Source organism: Ips typographus, linkage group LG10 (genome assembly GCF_016097725.1).
Source record: "Ips typographus isolate SLU linkage group LG10, UJ_Ityp_2.0, whole genome shotgun sequence".
Classification (NCBI taxonomy): domain Eukaryota; kingdom Metazoa; phylum Arthropoda; class Insecta; order Coleoptera; family Curculionidae; genus Ips; species Ips typographus.
The window spans coordinates 4,995,835-5,011,281 of record NC_138431.1 but is presented as its reverse complement, the minus strand read 5'-3'; the positions used below and the strand labels follow the sequence as shown (position 1 = coordinate 5,011,281).

Genomic DNA, 15,447 nt, shown 5'->3' with positions numbered 1-15,447 from the left:
TTGTGCTATAAGGGTGGGTTCTGTAAAACTAAACCAAACCAAAAGACCATTTTCCGATGGTGCGCACTATACGTGCCCAACTGCGGATATTTGATTCTTCTGGGCATTCTGTAATTTCTGTAGTTTACCGGCTGCTTCTGCAACGAACGGTCGCGCATCGATATCTCCCGAACATACACGATAATGTAGTTTTTTTCGTACTGTACAGAGGTATAAACAGTTTTTCTGTGAAATGTGACTTTTGTTTGTTTGTTGATTGACGAATATGACCGACGCTGATAGTGACTACCAAGATGATTCTTCATGGGAAGATTTTTTCGGTATGCTTTTGTTTGCTTTTACTTGTATAATAAACAGCAATAAACGGGTCTGTCAGTCAGGGTAGTAACAAAAATGGATTTTTCTACGAATTATATTCAACCCCCACAATTCAAGGTCGATGCTTGTTGCCCCTGGTTACGTTCATTGAATGCGCCCAACCAATTGATATTATTACTTTCAGTACAGGAAATATTATATACTTCACTATAATGGATCAAAATTCTTATTTTTCTAAAAGGAGGGTGGCTGAATCAACAAACAGTACCATCATAAAAACCCATTGCAAGGAACCATGAAAAACATCTGGTACAGTACCATAAATTTGGTTTAGTCTCTGGGGACTTTAAAATGATTAGAGAAGCAGTTCTTGCAAAGTTACCCAGGTTTTTAAATTAGTGTAAGTGTCAGGTAGTGTAAATTAGTAGGTATACTATTATTCAAAGAAAATTGACATGACGTCACGAATTGAAATATTTATTGTCCACATAAACGTCACCTCGAGTCTTTGTTGTTTTTTGGGTTATTTATGTTCTCAGTAGTTTGGAGTTTTCAAAAATTATTTTTTATAGAACATCTGGCAATTTTTAAAAATTCTTGAAAGTTTTCTGACAGTCTTGTAAGTATTTAGAGTCTTTCGACATGATTCTAGAGGCATCTGGCAATTTTAACATATTTCTGGGCTTGCAAAGGGCTCTGCATGTCTTGAAAACTTTTTGGGAGGTTAAAAAGTTTTTTAACAGTGATCTGGTAGTCTTCGAAAATGTTTGATATATTTTCAGAAGTACTTAGAGTCCTCTATAATTTTTACCATGATTCTAGAGATATCTGGCAATTTTTGCAAATTCCTGACAAATTTAGGCTTCTGAAGGCTTTTCCAAAATGTTTTTCCAGGGGTCAGACGATCTTAAAAAAATTTAGGGGATGTTTAAGACACTTGTATAAGAGGCTATGGAAGTTTTAAATTGTTTTTGGGAGGTTTTCAGTAGTCCCTAGATGCCCCTGGCCTTTCTGAAATAATTCTCTAGTGTCTATAACCATTTTAGAAATGTTTAGGACACCTGTAGATCTTTCTGACTGAGTCTTCCAAGATTATTATTGTTTAGAGAGTTTTTAAAAGATTTTGGTAGAACTTTTAGAAGCTTTCTGCATTTAAAAACTGCTTTTAAAGGCGTTTGGCAATTTTAGAAAATTGTTGAAAGTTTTAGGAAACTTTTGTTGTTTTTCTGACAGTTTTCCGTAGTAACTTGAGACTTTTGGTATTTTCCAAATGATTTTGGAGATGTCTAGCAGTTTGGGAAACGTTTTGTAACTTTTCGGACTATGTATACCCTGACACCTTTTAAAAATTCTTAGGTTTTCTTTAGTAATTAGAGGCCTCTGGCAATTTTAGAAAATTGTTGAAGTTTTAAAAGACTTTTAGGTGTTTCTGACAGTTTTGTTTTTCGTGGTAATTTGAGGCATTTTCCAGATGATAAAACATCATATACAAAACTTTCAAATTAGCAGTTTGGTTAGGGTCAATAGTTGATTTCTTCTTTTGTACTACAATAAGCTTCATGCACTGCAACTCGACTATTTTTGTATTTTCTTTTTAGTGGATTTACGTCATACAAAATGTTTTCAAAAAAAAAACGTGCTGGAAGCGCAATAATGGTCTTAATTCTGTATATTTTAAGCGTTTAGTTCTTGCTATTTCCAAGAAAAAAAGGGAAACAATGTAAAACAAGTCGATAGCAGACAAGAGCTTTTGAGACGACTGTGTTATAAATAGGACCGATTTCAACGAAACGTGACATAAATCCTCGTGTTTCAAGAAACTTTACTGCTATTTCGAAACTTCTCTAGTGACAGCAATTTTGGTCCTTAATCCCTTTCTATCCCAATGCAAACACCGGTCTGTTTGCAGACGACACCTCATTGCAACTTCTCGTGACTCTGCATAGACATTATCAGATTTTGTTCAAGTATTATATTTGCATATCAAAACGCATTATTTCGAAAAAAATGCGGTCGATTGCGTGTTGCCATTCCTGATAGTAATTAAGCTGGTCGAGCAACCAGTTTGATGCGTTTTTCTTGCAGTTGAAATGCTTTTGCGTCAGGTCAAGGGCGATTTTGTTTTGATTTCAATCCGTTTAAAACTGTATTTAGTAGTAATTAAATTTAACAGTATAGCTTATCAAAAAAGTTTGTGAAGTCTGCGTATTCCTCTGATGAAGACGCCAATCTAGTAACGATTTGATTTCTTTAGAAAAAGATGATTTAACAGAAACTTTTGGTGAGTTTCGTATACATGAGACACTACACATTTTTTTCCTTAATAGCTTTTTGGCAATTTGCAAACATTCGATATCAAAAGAGACGTAGGCGTATAGTAAATCACCCTGTTGAACATTCTGGGTGGCATCTACGTAGGCAGAGGCATCAATATTAACATTTAATTTGTTTCACTCGAAATTGCATGGGTGTCGTTTAATGCAAACCATTTTTTTTCGACGGTCGAATCGAAAAAACCACTTTATGAACCATGGAGCAATTAAGGGACATCCTGTACGAATTTGCTGGATATATTATTTTTAATATGAACATGATTAATTCAGAGGGATAAAAACGCGCACTTTCTTTTACTTAGTTGGAATTCGAGAGTGGTCCATATAAATGTGGCTTGCTTTTATCGAAAGTGGTTTAAATAAGAAAAAATACCAGTCAAAAACCACTTTAACTTGTCGACGGTGGTGTCTGCTAAATTTCGCGTTTTGTTTTAATACCAGTGTTTACTTGAAAGTGTTTAGGAACCCGGATCTTGTGGGGATATTGCTAATATTAGGAGGCAAATAGTTGTACCAGAAAATTTTACTACTAAACTTTGAGTTTCAACTAGCACAGGTTTATTTATTGTACACCTAGTTGCACTGTAAATGGTGCTTATTACTCTAGGGAGTGCATCGATCTGGAACACTATTCTTAGAATCCAGCAAAACATTTATTTTAGTGCAAAAAGTTTGATTAAAAAATAAATTAAAGAAACCAGTAAATTTTATTAACTTAAGTCCAGATAAAGAGCATAATAAATGACACCATAATTTACTAACAACAAAAACTTGTCGTTTGTGTGACAATTGAGTGATACAGGGTAGTTAAATGAGGATTTACATGGCCATAATTTGGTCAAAACTGGAACTCTGTAACTATCAAAATAACGGAGAAACGAGCTGTCAAAATGTCAAATCAAATTTAGTAGTAATTTTAGTTGCAGTGACGTCTTAACAGTCAAATTGAGACGTTTTATATGACAATTTGACTGGAGTGATACAGGGTAGTCAAAAGAGGATTTACATGGCCGTAAATTGGTCAAAACTGGAACTCTGTAACTATCAAAATAAGGGAGAAACGAGCTGTCAAAATGTCAAATCAAATTTAGTAGTAATTTTAGTGCAGTGACGTCTTAACAGTCAAATTGTGACGTTTTATATGACAATTTGACTGGAGTGATACAGGGTAGTCAAATGAGGATTTACATGGCCGTAATTTGGTCAAAACTGGAACTCTGTAACTATCAAAATAACGGAGAAACGAGCTGTCAAAATGTCAAATCAAATTTAGTAGTAATTTTAGTTGCAGTGACGTCTTAACAGTCAAATTGTGACGTTTTATATGACAATTTGACTGGAGTGATACAGGGTAGTCAAATGAGGATTTACATGGCCGTAAATTGGTCAAAACTGGAACTCTGTAACTATCAAAATAAGGGAGAAACGAGCTGTCAAAATGTCAAATTAAATTTAGTAGTAATTTTAGTGCAGTGACGTCTTAACAGTCAAATTGTGACGTTTTATATGACAATTTGACTGGAGTGATACAGGGTAGTCAAATGAGGATTTACATGGCCGTAAATTGGTCAAAACTGGAACTCTGTAACTATCAAAATAAGGGAGAAACGAGCTGTCAAAATGTCAAATTAAATTTAGTAGTAATTTTAGTGCAGTGTTGTCTTTATAGTCAAATTGAGACGTTTTATATGACAATTTGACTGGAGTGATATAGGTTGGTCTAATTAGGATTTACCAAGCTGTAATTTAGTCAAAACTGGACACATGCAACTATCAAAATAACGGAGAAATGAGCTGTCAAAATGTCAAGCCAGATTGACTAGTATTTTAGTGCTTTACCGTCAAATTGTGGCGTTTCATATGACAATTTGACTAGAGCGATACAGGGTGGTGAAAAGTCAACATGAAAATTACAACTCTCTGTAACTGTCAAAATGACGGCCAAACGAGCTGTCAAAATGGCAAACCAGATTAACTAATAATTTTAGTGCAGTGTTTAGTTACTTTAACCTTTGGTTTAAAAGACTGGAACACCTGGCTTTAGATTTTTCTTATTACAAAACCATTGTTACAGGTTTAGTTTAGCCTTTAGTTTACCATACTTTGGAATATTAGACCTAAACATTTTTTGGGTTTTGTTAATCTTAGAGTTAATCCAACTTTTACAAAAACCATGCATTTTTAAGCGTGAATTTATAGTCGAGTTATTTTAACCTTTGATTAACTAAAGCTACTAAAACTAGGCTTTAACATGTTCTAGAAGGCTTAATGTCATTGATTTTATTTACTGAACCTCGCTTAAAGTTATTCAAAAAATTTGGAAAATTGGAAAAATCAAATTAATTTAACATTTTGTTTAATGCTCTATTATATGAGTCATGTTAACTTAGAGTTAACCAGACACTGAAAACCGGTGCTTTAACGTAGTTTGCAAGAATAAATGTCATAGACTAAAATGAATTTAACTTTAGCTCAAACAGGCTTTCTTTCAAGTTAACCATAGCTAGGAAAACCAGACCTTAACATTTTTTTAAGGACGGTGATTAGGTACACTTGAGTTAATTTAACTTTGGGTTGAGCAAATTGTGGAAAACCAGGCCTCAATATTTATTTAAACCTTAATTGTATGGATCGTATTTTTTTAGGATACCTTTTACGAGGTAAAGGTAATTTAACCTTTGCTTGAACAGACTTAAGATAACCGAGTTAACTTCAGTTAACTAGCAGCAGCATTGAATGTTCATAAGGGTTTTAATGGCAAATTTCATTGTTGTTGTTAACATTTAGTTAACCAGATACTGAAAAATCAAAGTTTTAACATGGCTTGTAAGGGTAAATTGTATAGGATTGATAACTTTAATTGTTAATTTAACTTTTGGTTAAATAGACTGTGGAAAACTTGGTGTTTTCTTATTACAAGTTTGGTTTATTTCACCTTATTCAGTTTACCGTACTTTGGAAAATTGGACCTTAACATGGGTTTTTTGTAAGTTACTTTTGAAATAATCCTAGAAAATAAGTTGCAGTTTGATTATTGTTTGTTGTACACTTGGAATTTTGAAAAATATTCGTTATAAACGGTTTTAAACGTTTTGTGGTTCCTGAACCGCCTTTTCGAAATATAACATCTAGTTTCCGAGTGTGCGATATCAAAATATTTACACGTTTTGCAATTTTGTGTGTATAAAATAAGCTCAAGCGGACGCAGAATTTTATTGGGATCTGGGCCAGAGTGTTCTATAATAAACACGTTAATGGGTTCCAGCAGCCAGTTTTACTCAAAAACTAGTAAAATTTTTGTTGGCGTCACCAAATGTAAGGTTAAAGTGTGTTTTCCATGTGTGTTTGAAAATTTTAGCAAAAATAATGTGTTGTGCTTAATAATTATATTGGATTAAAAGTGATTGCTTGTATACTGATTTCACAGTTATAATGAGAAGCGATTGAGCACGAATTAGGAAATCGTCAATATAAAAATAAATCAACAGTTTACCATTGAAGCTTGTTTAATCCCACACGTGTGGATTTAATCGCATGGTATCATTAAAAAAATATTAATAATTAATAATAATTAATACCGTTATTTTCAGTATTGGTTTTAACCCAAATTTGGAAATCTGTCCAACAGTTATTTTTTAATTAATTCATTTTTATTACGAATTTGTGTTTTCCTTCAGAATTGTTTTTTTTTCCAGAGAATGAATATTGTTGAAATTTAGAGATACTAGAGTCAACCACTAAAGTCGATTAAGTTTTGATGTAGAAAAAACTCTTTTACCAAATTTTTTATTTTTGTGACTACACCTGTCACACCCTGTACACGATTTACTGGAAACTATCAAAAAATTATTTAGGTTATAAGAACCTTTTAAAGGAGAACGAAAATACTAAAATTGAGTCACTCAAGTTTAGAGAAACTTGGAACAAACGAAAACCATTTATTTAACTGGTACCAAAAACAGCAGGTAATTTTATGCTACAGAAGACCGAAAAACGAAAGGAAATACCAATTTTAATGACTTTTTGGCAGTTCTAAGGTTCTCCCTGATTAATAGGTAGGATTGAAAGAGCCTTTTGAATTTCTTTCAAAATTGCTGCAACCCACCTTTTTCTTGGAAGAACCAAACAAATGTAGGTACTAGCAAACCATACAAATGAACAACCTCTGTTCCTCTTAAAGCAGTGAATGACCGATTACTATGAATAAATCCCTTAGTGTTGAGTGGTGCGAGTAATAATAAAATAACGTTAACATACAAAGTATCCATTAACACATAATTAAAAGAACACAATAACAAGTTTACATACAAACGGCGCTTATCTTATTTCACTACAATCTGTTATCTTCTAGTTGTCATAACTCCTGTGCTAGGTCTATTGACATAAGAGATTTACATTTTTCAGAATACAATACAATGATTTTTCTGCTCTTTAGTAACATATCAACCCATTTTGAATTTTGATAAAAAGGTACAGAGACAATATAAAATACAGAAAATATTAATGAAATTTGTATGAGATTTCGGTTGTATTGTTGATACATTCTATAATTCATATCTGAAATCACTAGTAATAAAAAGTCTGTACAAATTAACTTTCTACTCAGTTTCTCATATCTCTGTTCACTCAAACAAAAATCAGCATTAAATACGAGCCATCATAATTTAAACTGACACCGTATTGTTTCCGCTTTTTTTCCTGGAAGGTTCGATTTTTCGCTTTGCTTAATAACTGTAAAAATTGACAGGTGTGCTGTGTGTGTGGTTTCTTATGAGGCGCCACCGCCAGGTAGACCGGTGTTCGCGATGGTACCAAAAGGTTTTCGGTGCTTGGCACCATAATGCCCCCGGGATGATCGCCTTCTATTAGCATAATCTTTGTGGACAATATTTTATGGCTGGATTTACAGTTAGATGCATATACGAGGTGCGAAGAGGAACCACAATAGGGGAACCATGGCAAAAGGAATTTTGATTTCCATAAAATGTATTGTAGCAAGAAGTACGCTTAATTTTGATAACAAACAACATATAGAATATTAATCCAATAATGAAATACTTAATTCAGCAAAATTCGCAAGAATAGTACAAGATCTTAAAATGGTGAATTATTATCATTTATTATTGATTTTTTCAATTATTGGAAACGCCCGTAGAAAAAAAATGATGTTCCTATCACGTGCGGAAAGTGTCTTCCCCGCTCTCGATTGATGCCTAAAGTCACAACTTCAGTCAGCGTGCGGGAAAGTATGAATTTCACGTCTTGTGGTGGTTCTTACAGATTCTAGCACAGATCAAAGTTTGAGACAGTTGCCACGTAATTCTAGAACACCATTTAATTCACCAAAGTCACGTGACAACTGTCAAAATAATTTTCTAAACAGCTAGAAACGACGTCTGAGCTCGAAAACTGTGACTTTCACAGATTCTAGTTAAAAGTTTGACGATATTAACGTTTTTGACAGCTGACACGGAATGCTGGAACATCATTAACTCATACAGGTAATTGTCAACTGTCAAATTAGGGATAATAAAGCTATCAAACAAGTCATGGGTTTAACAATGCAAGAAAACTTTACTATACTTTGCTTTCAACACTTTTATACTTTGGTCGAGGAAACTTTGACAGTTTTGACATTTATGACAATTGTCTTCTAATACTAAAACACTATTGACATAGACAGTCACGTGACAACTGCGTAAATAACTGTCAAACGGTTGCACACTATATCTTGACTGAAATTTCGTAAGAAAAATGTACTAAACTGTGATTCTTGCAGTTTCTGGCTCAAGCTAAGCAAAGTTTGACGGTTTTCAAGTTTGTGACAATTGTCATATTTTACCAGAACACTATTTACTTACGTGACAGCTGTCAAAAAAATGCCGAAAAGCTGGAAACCACGTTTTGTCTCAATAATGTAAGAAACCTATTCTAAACTGTGGCTGTCAAAATAATTTTCAAACAGCTAGAAACGACTTCTGAGCTCGAATACCGTAAGAAAACGGTTCTAAACTGTTACTTTCACAAATTCTAATTAAAAGTTTGACGGTATTAACGTTTTTGACAGCTGACACAAAATACTGGAACATCATTTACTTATACAGGTAAGTGTCAACTGTCAAATTAGAGATAATAAAGCTATCGAACACGTTTTGTTTTTAACACTGCAAGAAATAAACTTCCTACCACGTGCGGAAAGTGACTGAAGCTGTGAGTTTAGGCATCAGTCGAGTGCGGGGAAGACACTTTCCGCACTTGTTAGAAAAATAACTATTTTAATTAATTTCAAAGTGTTTTTCGGACGTTTGGATTCAATTAAGGTCCCTTGTTCTTTCAGGTGTTTTTTTAGTTTCCTAGTTAACTTATTAGATGTATATGGGTATGTAATCAGGGGTTTTAATCAATTTTCTATATTTGATCTATATTGTTATTTAAATAACTGTTTGTGCAGCGACAGTAACAGAACAAATATTGTGACACTCTGTATACAGTATCTCCGATAAAGAAAAGACCAAATGCAGGTGCCAAAAACAGAAAAGTTTTTAATCAAAACGGAAGGTGTGTTACGTGTACGGACTACTAAAAAGGCGGTTTTCTCTTTCTTTTAGTGGCACAAACACTTCCACGGAATGCTTAATGAAGAACTAATTATTTTAAGTTCCGAATAATACACGATGAAAGGCTTATCGTTTCCCTGAAACAAAATAATTAGACAAAACCGGTTGACAGGCTGAAAAGGAGAAAGAATTATTAAATAGACATTTACCGTGAAGATGGGATATATGGCACTATCTGGTTACGTTTCATGGCTTTAAACGCCCAACCAAACAAGTATATATTTAGCTGAGATAATGTATGGTTCTGGTGGGTTCTTGCCTTTTGTTCAAGAGTACCAACTAGATACGCATACATTAAAAATATACTGAATGCAATCTGACCAGGCATCTGGAATATTAATTTTGTTTGATTTGACGTTTTTATTAATGTTAACCGACCAGGGAACCAAAAGTGCCCTCGAGGTATTAAGGTCCTATTAAATTGATTCATGAGTGACATTAGCGTTTTACAGGGTTTTTCAATGAAAAGTAGCCACCCTGAATATCTTCCAAAATAATTTCTCTGTTAAAAAATGCTAAGACACGTCAACAAAGATTGCAAGGGGGACGTGTTTTTACGTAGGATTTGAATTGCAGAAATAATAGCAAATAGCGGTTATCATTTAATTAATGGCTCAAAATAACCTCCGTTAACTTCCATACAATAATATAAGCGACTTTGGAAGAGTTCGGGAACATTTGTGAGGACTTTAGATTTTAAATGCCCCTATAGAAAAAAGTCCAACGGAGTGAGGTCGGGTGATCTCGCAGGCCATTCCATGGGACCACGTCTACCAATCCATCTTCCAGGAAATCGATTGGTCAGATATTCTCGAACGGGAAGTGAATAGTGTGGAGGTCTTGTTGGAAAATTAGTTGATTTTCAAATAAATTTTCATCATTTTCTAGTAGTTCTGTTATGGTCGGATCAACAGTGGTGTCAATAAAAAACGGACCAACGATGTGGTCTCCTAAAATACCTGCCCAAACTTTTAAGTTTTTCTGGATATTGGGTATGGGTTTCCCTAAACCAATGTGGATTCGTGTCTGACCAATCACTACACTCATCACTGAAGCAAATATTGTATAACAAGTTCACGTTGTTTGTCAGATTAGTAGACATAATTTCACAAAATTGTAGTCTTCTATCATAGTCATCTTCGTTTAATTCCTGAACCAATTTTACCTTGTATGGATGAAAATTGTGTTTTTTTTTAATTCTCCATACACTGCTTGTCGAAACACCCGATGCATGGGAAATTTGATTTAAAGACTGATTATTATCCATTGCAACGTGTCCCAAAACAGCAACTTCAATTGGTTCATTAATAATTTGTCTTTCAGATTGATGTTTTTTGTTTGTCACTGAACCAGTTTCCATGAATTTTTGCATCAACTTTAAGACATACAATCAATTAATTTATCTGGATGAAAAATGTACAATTTCTATTCTTTCGGCAGTCGTGTAAACCATATTGACAATGTTCCTTCAAAACGAACTTACAAGTTGACCGACTGAGGCAAAAACATGGAATGGAAAACAGGTATTCGGTAGTGTTATCAGCAGTTTGACCAAAATAACAAAAAAATGTTTTTATTTTTTTTGGTCTCAATTCAAAGCAAATGTACCAATAAAATAGTGCAAGTAATTCCTTATGAAATACCCTTTCCAACGATGTGCCACACAGGGTATGGTGTCATTTGAAAACTTAGTGGGGGTGGCTATGGCTGCAAAGGGGCTGATGGCAGAAATTCAAATCCTACTTAAAAACATGTCCCCCTTGCAATCTTTGTTGACGTGTCTTAGCATTTTTTAACAGAGAAATTATTTTGGAAGTTATTCAGGGTGGCTACTTTTCATTGAAAAACCCTGTATATCACAAGGAATTAACTCACTTACATCACTTTGTAATAAAGAAAATTTGTGTCATTCTCGTGGTTTCTAAGACTGGTAATTGTCATTTTGAGTCTACTAATGAGTGTTAGCATAAAGGTGCGACATGTTTTGGCTTGTTGAGGTCAACAGGGCACTAAGGTTACGCCAATTAGCCGAAAAAGTCTAGACAATATCGTCGAAGGCGGATATTTCACGGAACGGAAAATTACAGGTCCGGAGGTGAGCATTAGGGTGGGTTTGACCGCATTGAAAACAATCCTGGGAAATAATAATATTAAATTAGTGTAATTAGAGCCTGGCACACTGACATGAAACTTTTGGCCTAAAGGAGAAAAAAAATCAACTTTGACCATGACCCTTTACCAGTTCAATTACCGGTTACAAATTCCAATGATGACGTTGCGCTTTCAGTTAATTAAGTTAATCCGAAAGGGTTAATTATTGCTGTTATGATGATATTTAAAAGTTGTTTTGAACGTAAAAAAAGTTGGATGTATTTCAAGGTAGGTTGTGGCAGCTGGTTTTTGAGTTACGTAAAAAGTCGTGAAGCCTGGACGAATGCCAACAAGAGCTAAGTTCATGCGTGACTTTCAGTTTCATACAAGTGGATCGAAAGTAAACGGATGAGTAACAAAGTAACTAAGTAAATACGACTTCAGGGCATCTGGCTAGATAAATTACACACGACTTAGGTATTTAGTCTAAAATTGTACGTAAAAATGCAATTTCTAAAAGCTTTTGAAGCTAAATCCAACTTTGTCATCAGAAGAATCATCTTGAGTTTCATAACATTGGCCAGGACGTTAAGACATATGAGTTTTTGGTTGCCATTAAGGAAGACTGAAAATTTAATTAAAATCTTTTTCACAAAACTGAGAGCTGAGAACAAAAAGTAAAGAGACAAAACTATTGAGCTACTCATTGTAATTTTTGTCACTAAAGTGTCATCTGTCATAGAGGTATAAAACTAACTAGGTAGTGATGGGCATAAATTTACCATGATCGGTTATTTACCGGTAAGGTGAAGTAATATTCAATGTGACAGGAAATTTTACCAGTAAATTTATGTGTCTAATTTAAATTTGCTTGAACCATATAATTTTCCTGTCCTGATTGTCATTAATTTGAAAAGTCATAAATCTGAATCACTATGCATTTATGCACCCCCTGTATAGTAGTGGACTGTGAAACTCCAGGGATCTTTCGACTTTCTTTCAAATTTTTCGAGTTATTTAGGAAAAACTGGTTTTGGTGCAACAAATTTTCAAATCAGTTGAAATGCTGGTTTAAAATTTGAACAGCTCGTAATTCGATTATTTTTTGGGAGTTCAGTTCAGTTTTTTTGTTCATCTTGAGCTCCTCTTTCCAGTAGTGTTGAGCAAAAAATCTCAAAAATTGTCAAAAACATCACCATACTTTTCATGCACACCCTGTATACTCGAAGCTAAAACGGTCCTGCAACCTTACGGTGCTAGGTTAAGAAGTTGATTAGGAACATTTTTGGTCTCTTGCAATTTTTTGAACAGTCACCGTTTTCGAGTAATTTTGAACACGGTTTAAAGGACTAAATTGACTGTAAAACCCACTTGGAGTGACCGAATTATATTTTTAAGCACATTTTTCTAATTCTCATTAAATTTTCTATCTAAAGACATACAAAATCAAGTAAAGTCAGGGAGAAAAAGGGTGTCAAAATATAAAATGCCAGAGACACAATTTGAAAGAAAAGTCAGCGACAAAATCGCCTGTAAAATCCACTTGGAGTAACAAAATGACTGTTTTAAGCAAATTTTTGAAATCTTCATTAAACTTCCTATCTGATAACATAAAACAACACTACAAAATTTAATACAGTCAGGGGAAAAATGGGTGTCAAAGTTTGAACTGCTAGTAATACCGTTTGAATAAACAATCACGGACAAAATCGCTTGTGAAACCCACTTGGAGTGAGAAAATGACTGTTTTAAGTACATTTTTGAAATCCTCATTAAATTTCCTATTCAATAACATAAAAAAAACACTACAAAATTTGGTACAGTCAGGGAGAAAAGCGGTGTCAAAATTTGACCTGCCAGAAACATATTGTTCGTAATTTACTAGTATTTGGATTTGAAAGTGACTTTGTAAAATTTGTTGCACGAAAACTGTACCTCTGATGTGGAAAAGTCTAGAAAAGAAAAAGTTTTCAAACTTATTGATCCCTATTCAAATTAGATCTTTTTCAATCTCTAGGTAAAAAATAAAAGCAAAAAATGAAATGCTTTTCTTGATTAATTACGATTTTAAATCAGTTTAACTTTCTAGGTTTGTCAAGATTTTTGTATTCACTTTTACTGAATAACAACAAATTACTATATTTAAATCTATTTAGTAATTAATTAGCAAAGTAATAAGTTTAAGTTTTATTTTATTGGTTTCCAAGCACTAATTCAAATTTTCAATGTTTTGGTTTATTTTTTCAATAATTCAAATTTAATTTTCTGAATTATTTCCAGTTTTTGGATTACTATAGTCAGTTTTATAGTCCTCAACTTTCTTGTTGCTTTCCTAGTTTTTTAATTGATTTGGTTTATTTTAATTAATCACCTTTATTACTTTTAATTCTTTTGTACAGGGTCTTTCACTGGGGACTGACCAACCCCCCTTTTTGGGTTTCCTTGTATGTAATTAAAGAAACTGAACCATTTGATGAGCTACAGCCAATAATGGCCTTTTTTTCTAATTGATCACCCGGTATATTTAACTATTTTCGGAATATGCTCGAAATTCTGCAAATATTTTTACAAAAAAAAAATATTAATTTTACGAAATTTGTTTTTTGACTAACCTTGTATTTAAAAAAAAATATAGAGAGGACCATTCATTAATTATACTCTGGAATCATAGTCATTAACAAATGTGGGTAGAATATAAGACATGTTTTACAATTTTACAACAAACTAAAATAAAATATTAAGAAATAATAGAAAAATAAATAAAAATGTAAAAATTTTTGGGTTCAATTTTTTAAACTCAGAGTCATTTTACTACAGTTTAATGAAAATACCTCAAAACCATGAGTTAAGGTATTGTAGACAGAATAATTAGTAATTTTCTAGGTTAATTGAAGTTTAGTAAGAACTTTTTGGTAGTTTTTTTGTTCTGAAGTAAAACAGACAACTATTCCCTTTAAATCCTAATCGTAACAGAGCCTTCTGGTCTGACGACCCTCTAATCGGAAAAAAATCATAGACATGCCTGTAAAGCCCCATTTTTCATCCGCCAGTTACCGGCTAGACCATATCCAAGTTATAACAGCTGGTATAAGTAGAAAAATGTAAATAGTAACGTTAAAAATAACATTAATGGTTTGTTATTTGACAAGGCGTAAGAGGGAAAGCGTAGCGGGTGTAATATTTCATTTTTGAAGGGGACAAACCATACCAAGTGGAACCAAGTCCTTTTATAAATTTTAAAACTCCTTAAATGTCACTTTTATGTAATGTTAAACGAGAAAAAAATGTATTTAATTAGTTGATTGTGAAAGTCATTACAGCAAACGGGGCAATACTCTTTACCTCTTCAGTAAATTTAGGTATGATGAGATGATATAATTATGGTTATAACTACTGATGATATATTGGATACTATAATTAACTGAACACGTTTCTCTCAGAGTGTTTAGTCAAGTGCATAAATGAGGCAACGTTATTAAAGCTTTTAATATACACTAAAAAGCTTCTATATGCCTATTTGTTGTTCTTTTCAAATGTTGTGACCGTTTTAATCCCTGAAAATATTTATGCATCTTTTTAATCCCAGCAAGTAAAACAATCTTAATGGTTTGCGACATACAAGTCAGTAATCAACTTGGTGGTCAACCAATCTTCTGCCTAACTGATTTCATTGAATATGGACGACTTGTCCGTAGTTTACGTTGAAATGTTTTATTAGAAGACTGAAATAGACGTGCCAGAAATAAGTTGACTTACAAACATAAACAAACAATAAAAATCCATCAGGGTTCAACTCTTTGGTTCATTGATCTTTTTCACGTTTTTTTTTACACTAAAATCCCTTGAATTAGACCAGCATGGATATATATTAAAAAAAAAATTCAACAAATTTGTAGATTCTGCCAGTGAAGTTATAACCGTTTTAAAGATATCAATTTTTCAAATGTTTGTGTCTTAAAGTAACTAACTCGCATTTTAGAAACAACTGCAGCTGCAGAAACATTTTCAAGGAAGAAAAATTATCCTAAGATCCAAACACTTTTCATGAAGGAATCAGAAACCTTTGGAAGATAAGACATCAGAGAAGT

General features: G+C 33.3%; 1 protein-coding gene across 2 annotated transcripts in view; it reads left to right on the top strand.

Annotated features, from left to right (window-relative positions):
• The first annotated feature begins 130 nt into the window (after positions 1 to 130).
• LOC145734535 (uncharacterized) overlaps positions 131 to 15,447 on the top strand; it is a 94,276-nt gene continuing 78,959 nt past the window's right edge. For both annotated transcript variants that reach the window (XM_081987977.1, XM_081987975.1), the window contains exon 1: positions 131 to 320. In XM_081987977.1, coding sequence (XP_081844103.1) covers positions 266 to 320 — 55 coding nt within the window. In that variant the 5' untranslated portion in view covers positions 131 to 265. The remainder of the gene's footprint in view (positions 321 to 15,447) is intronic.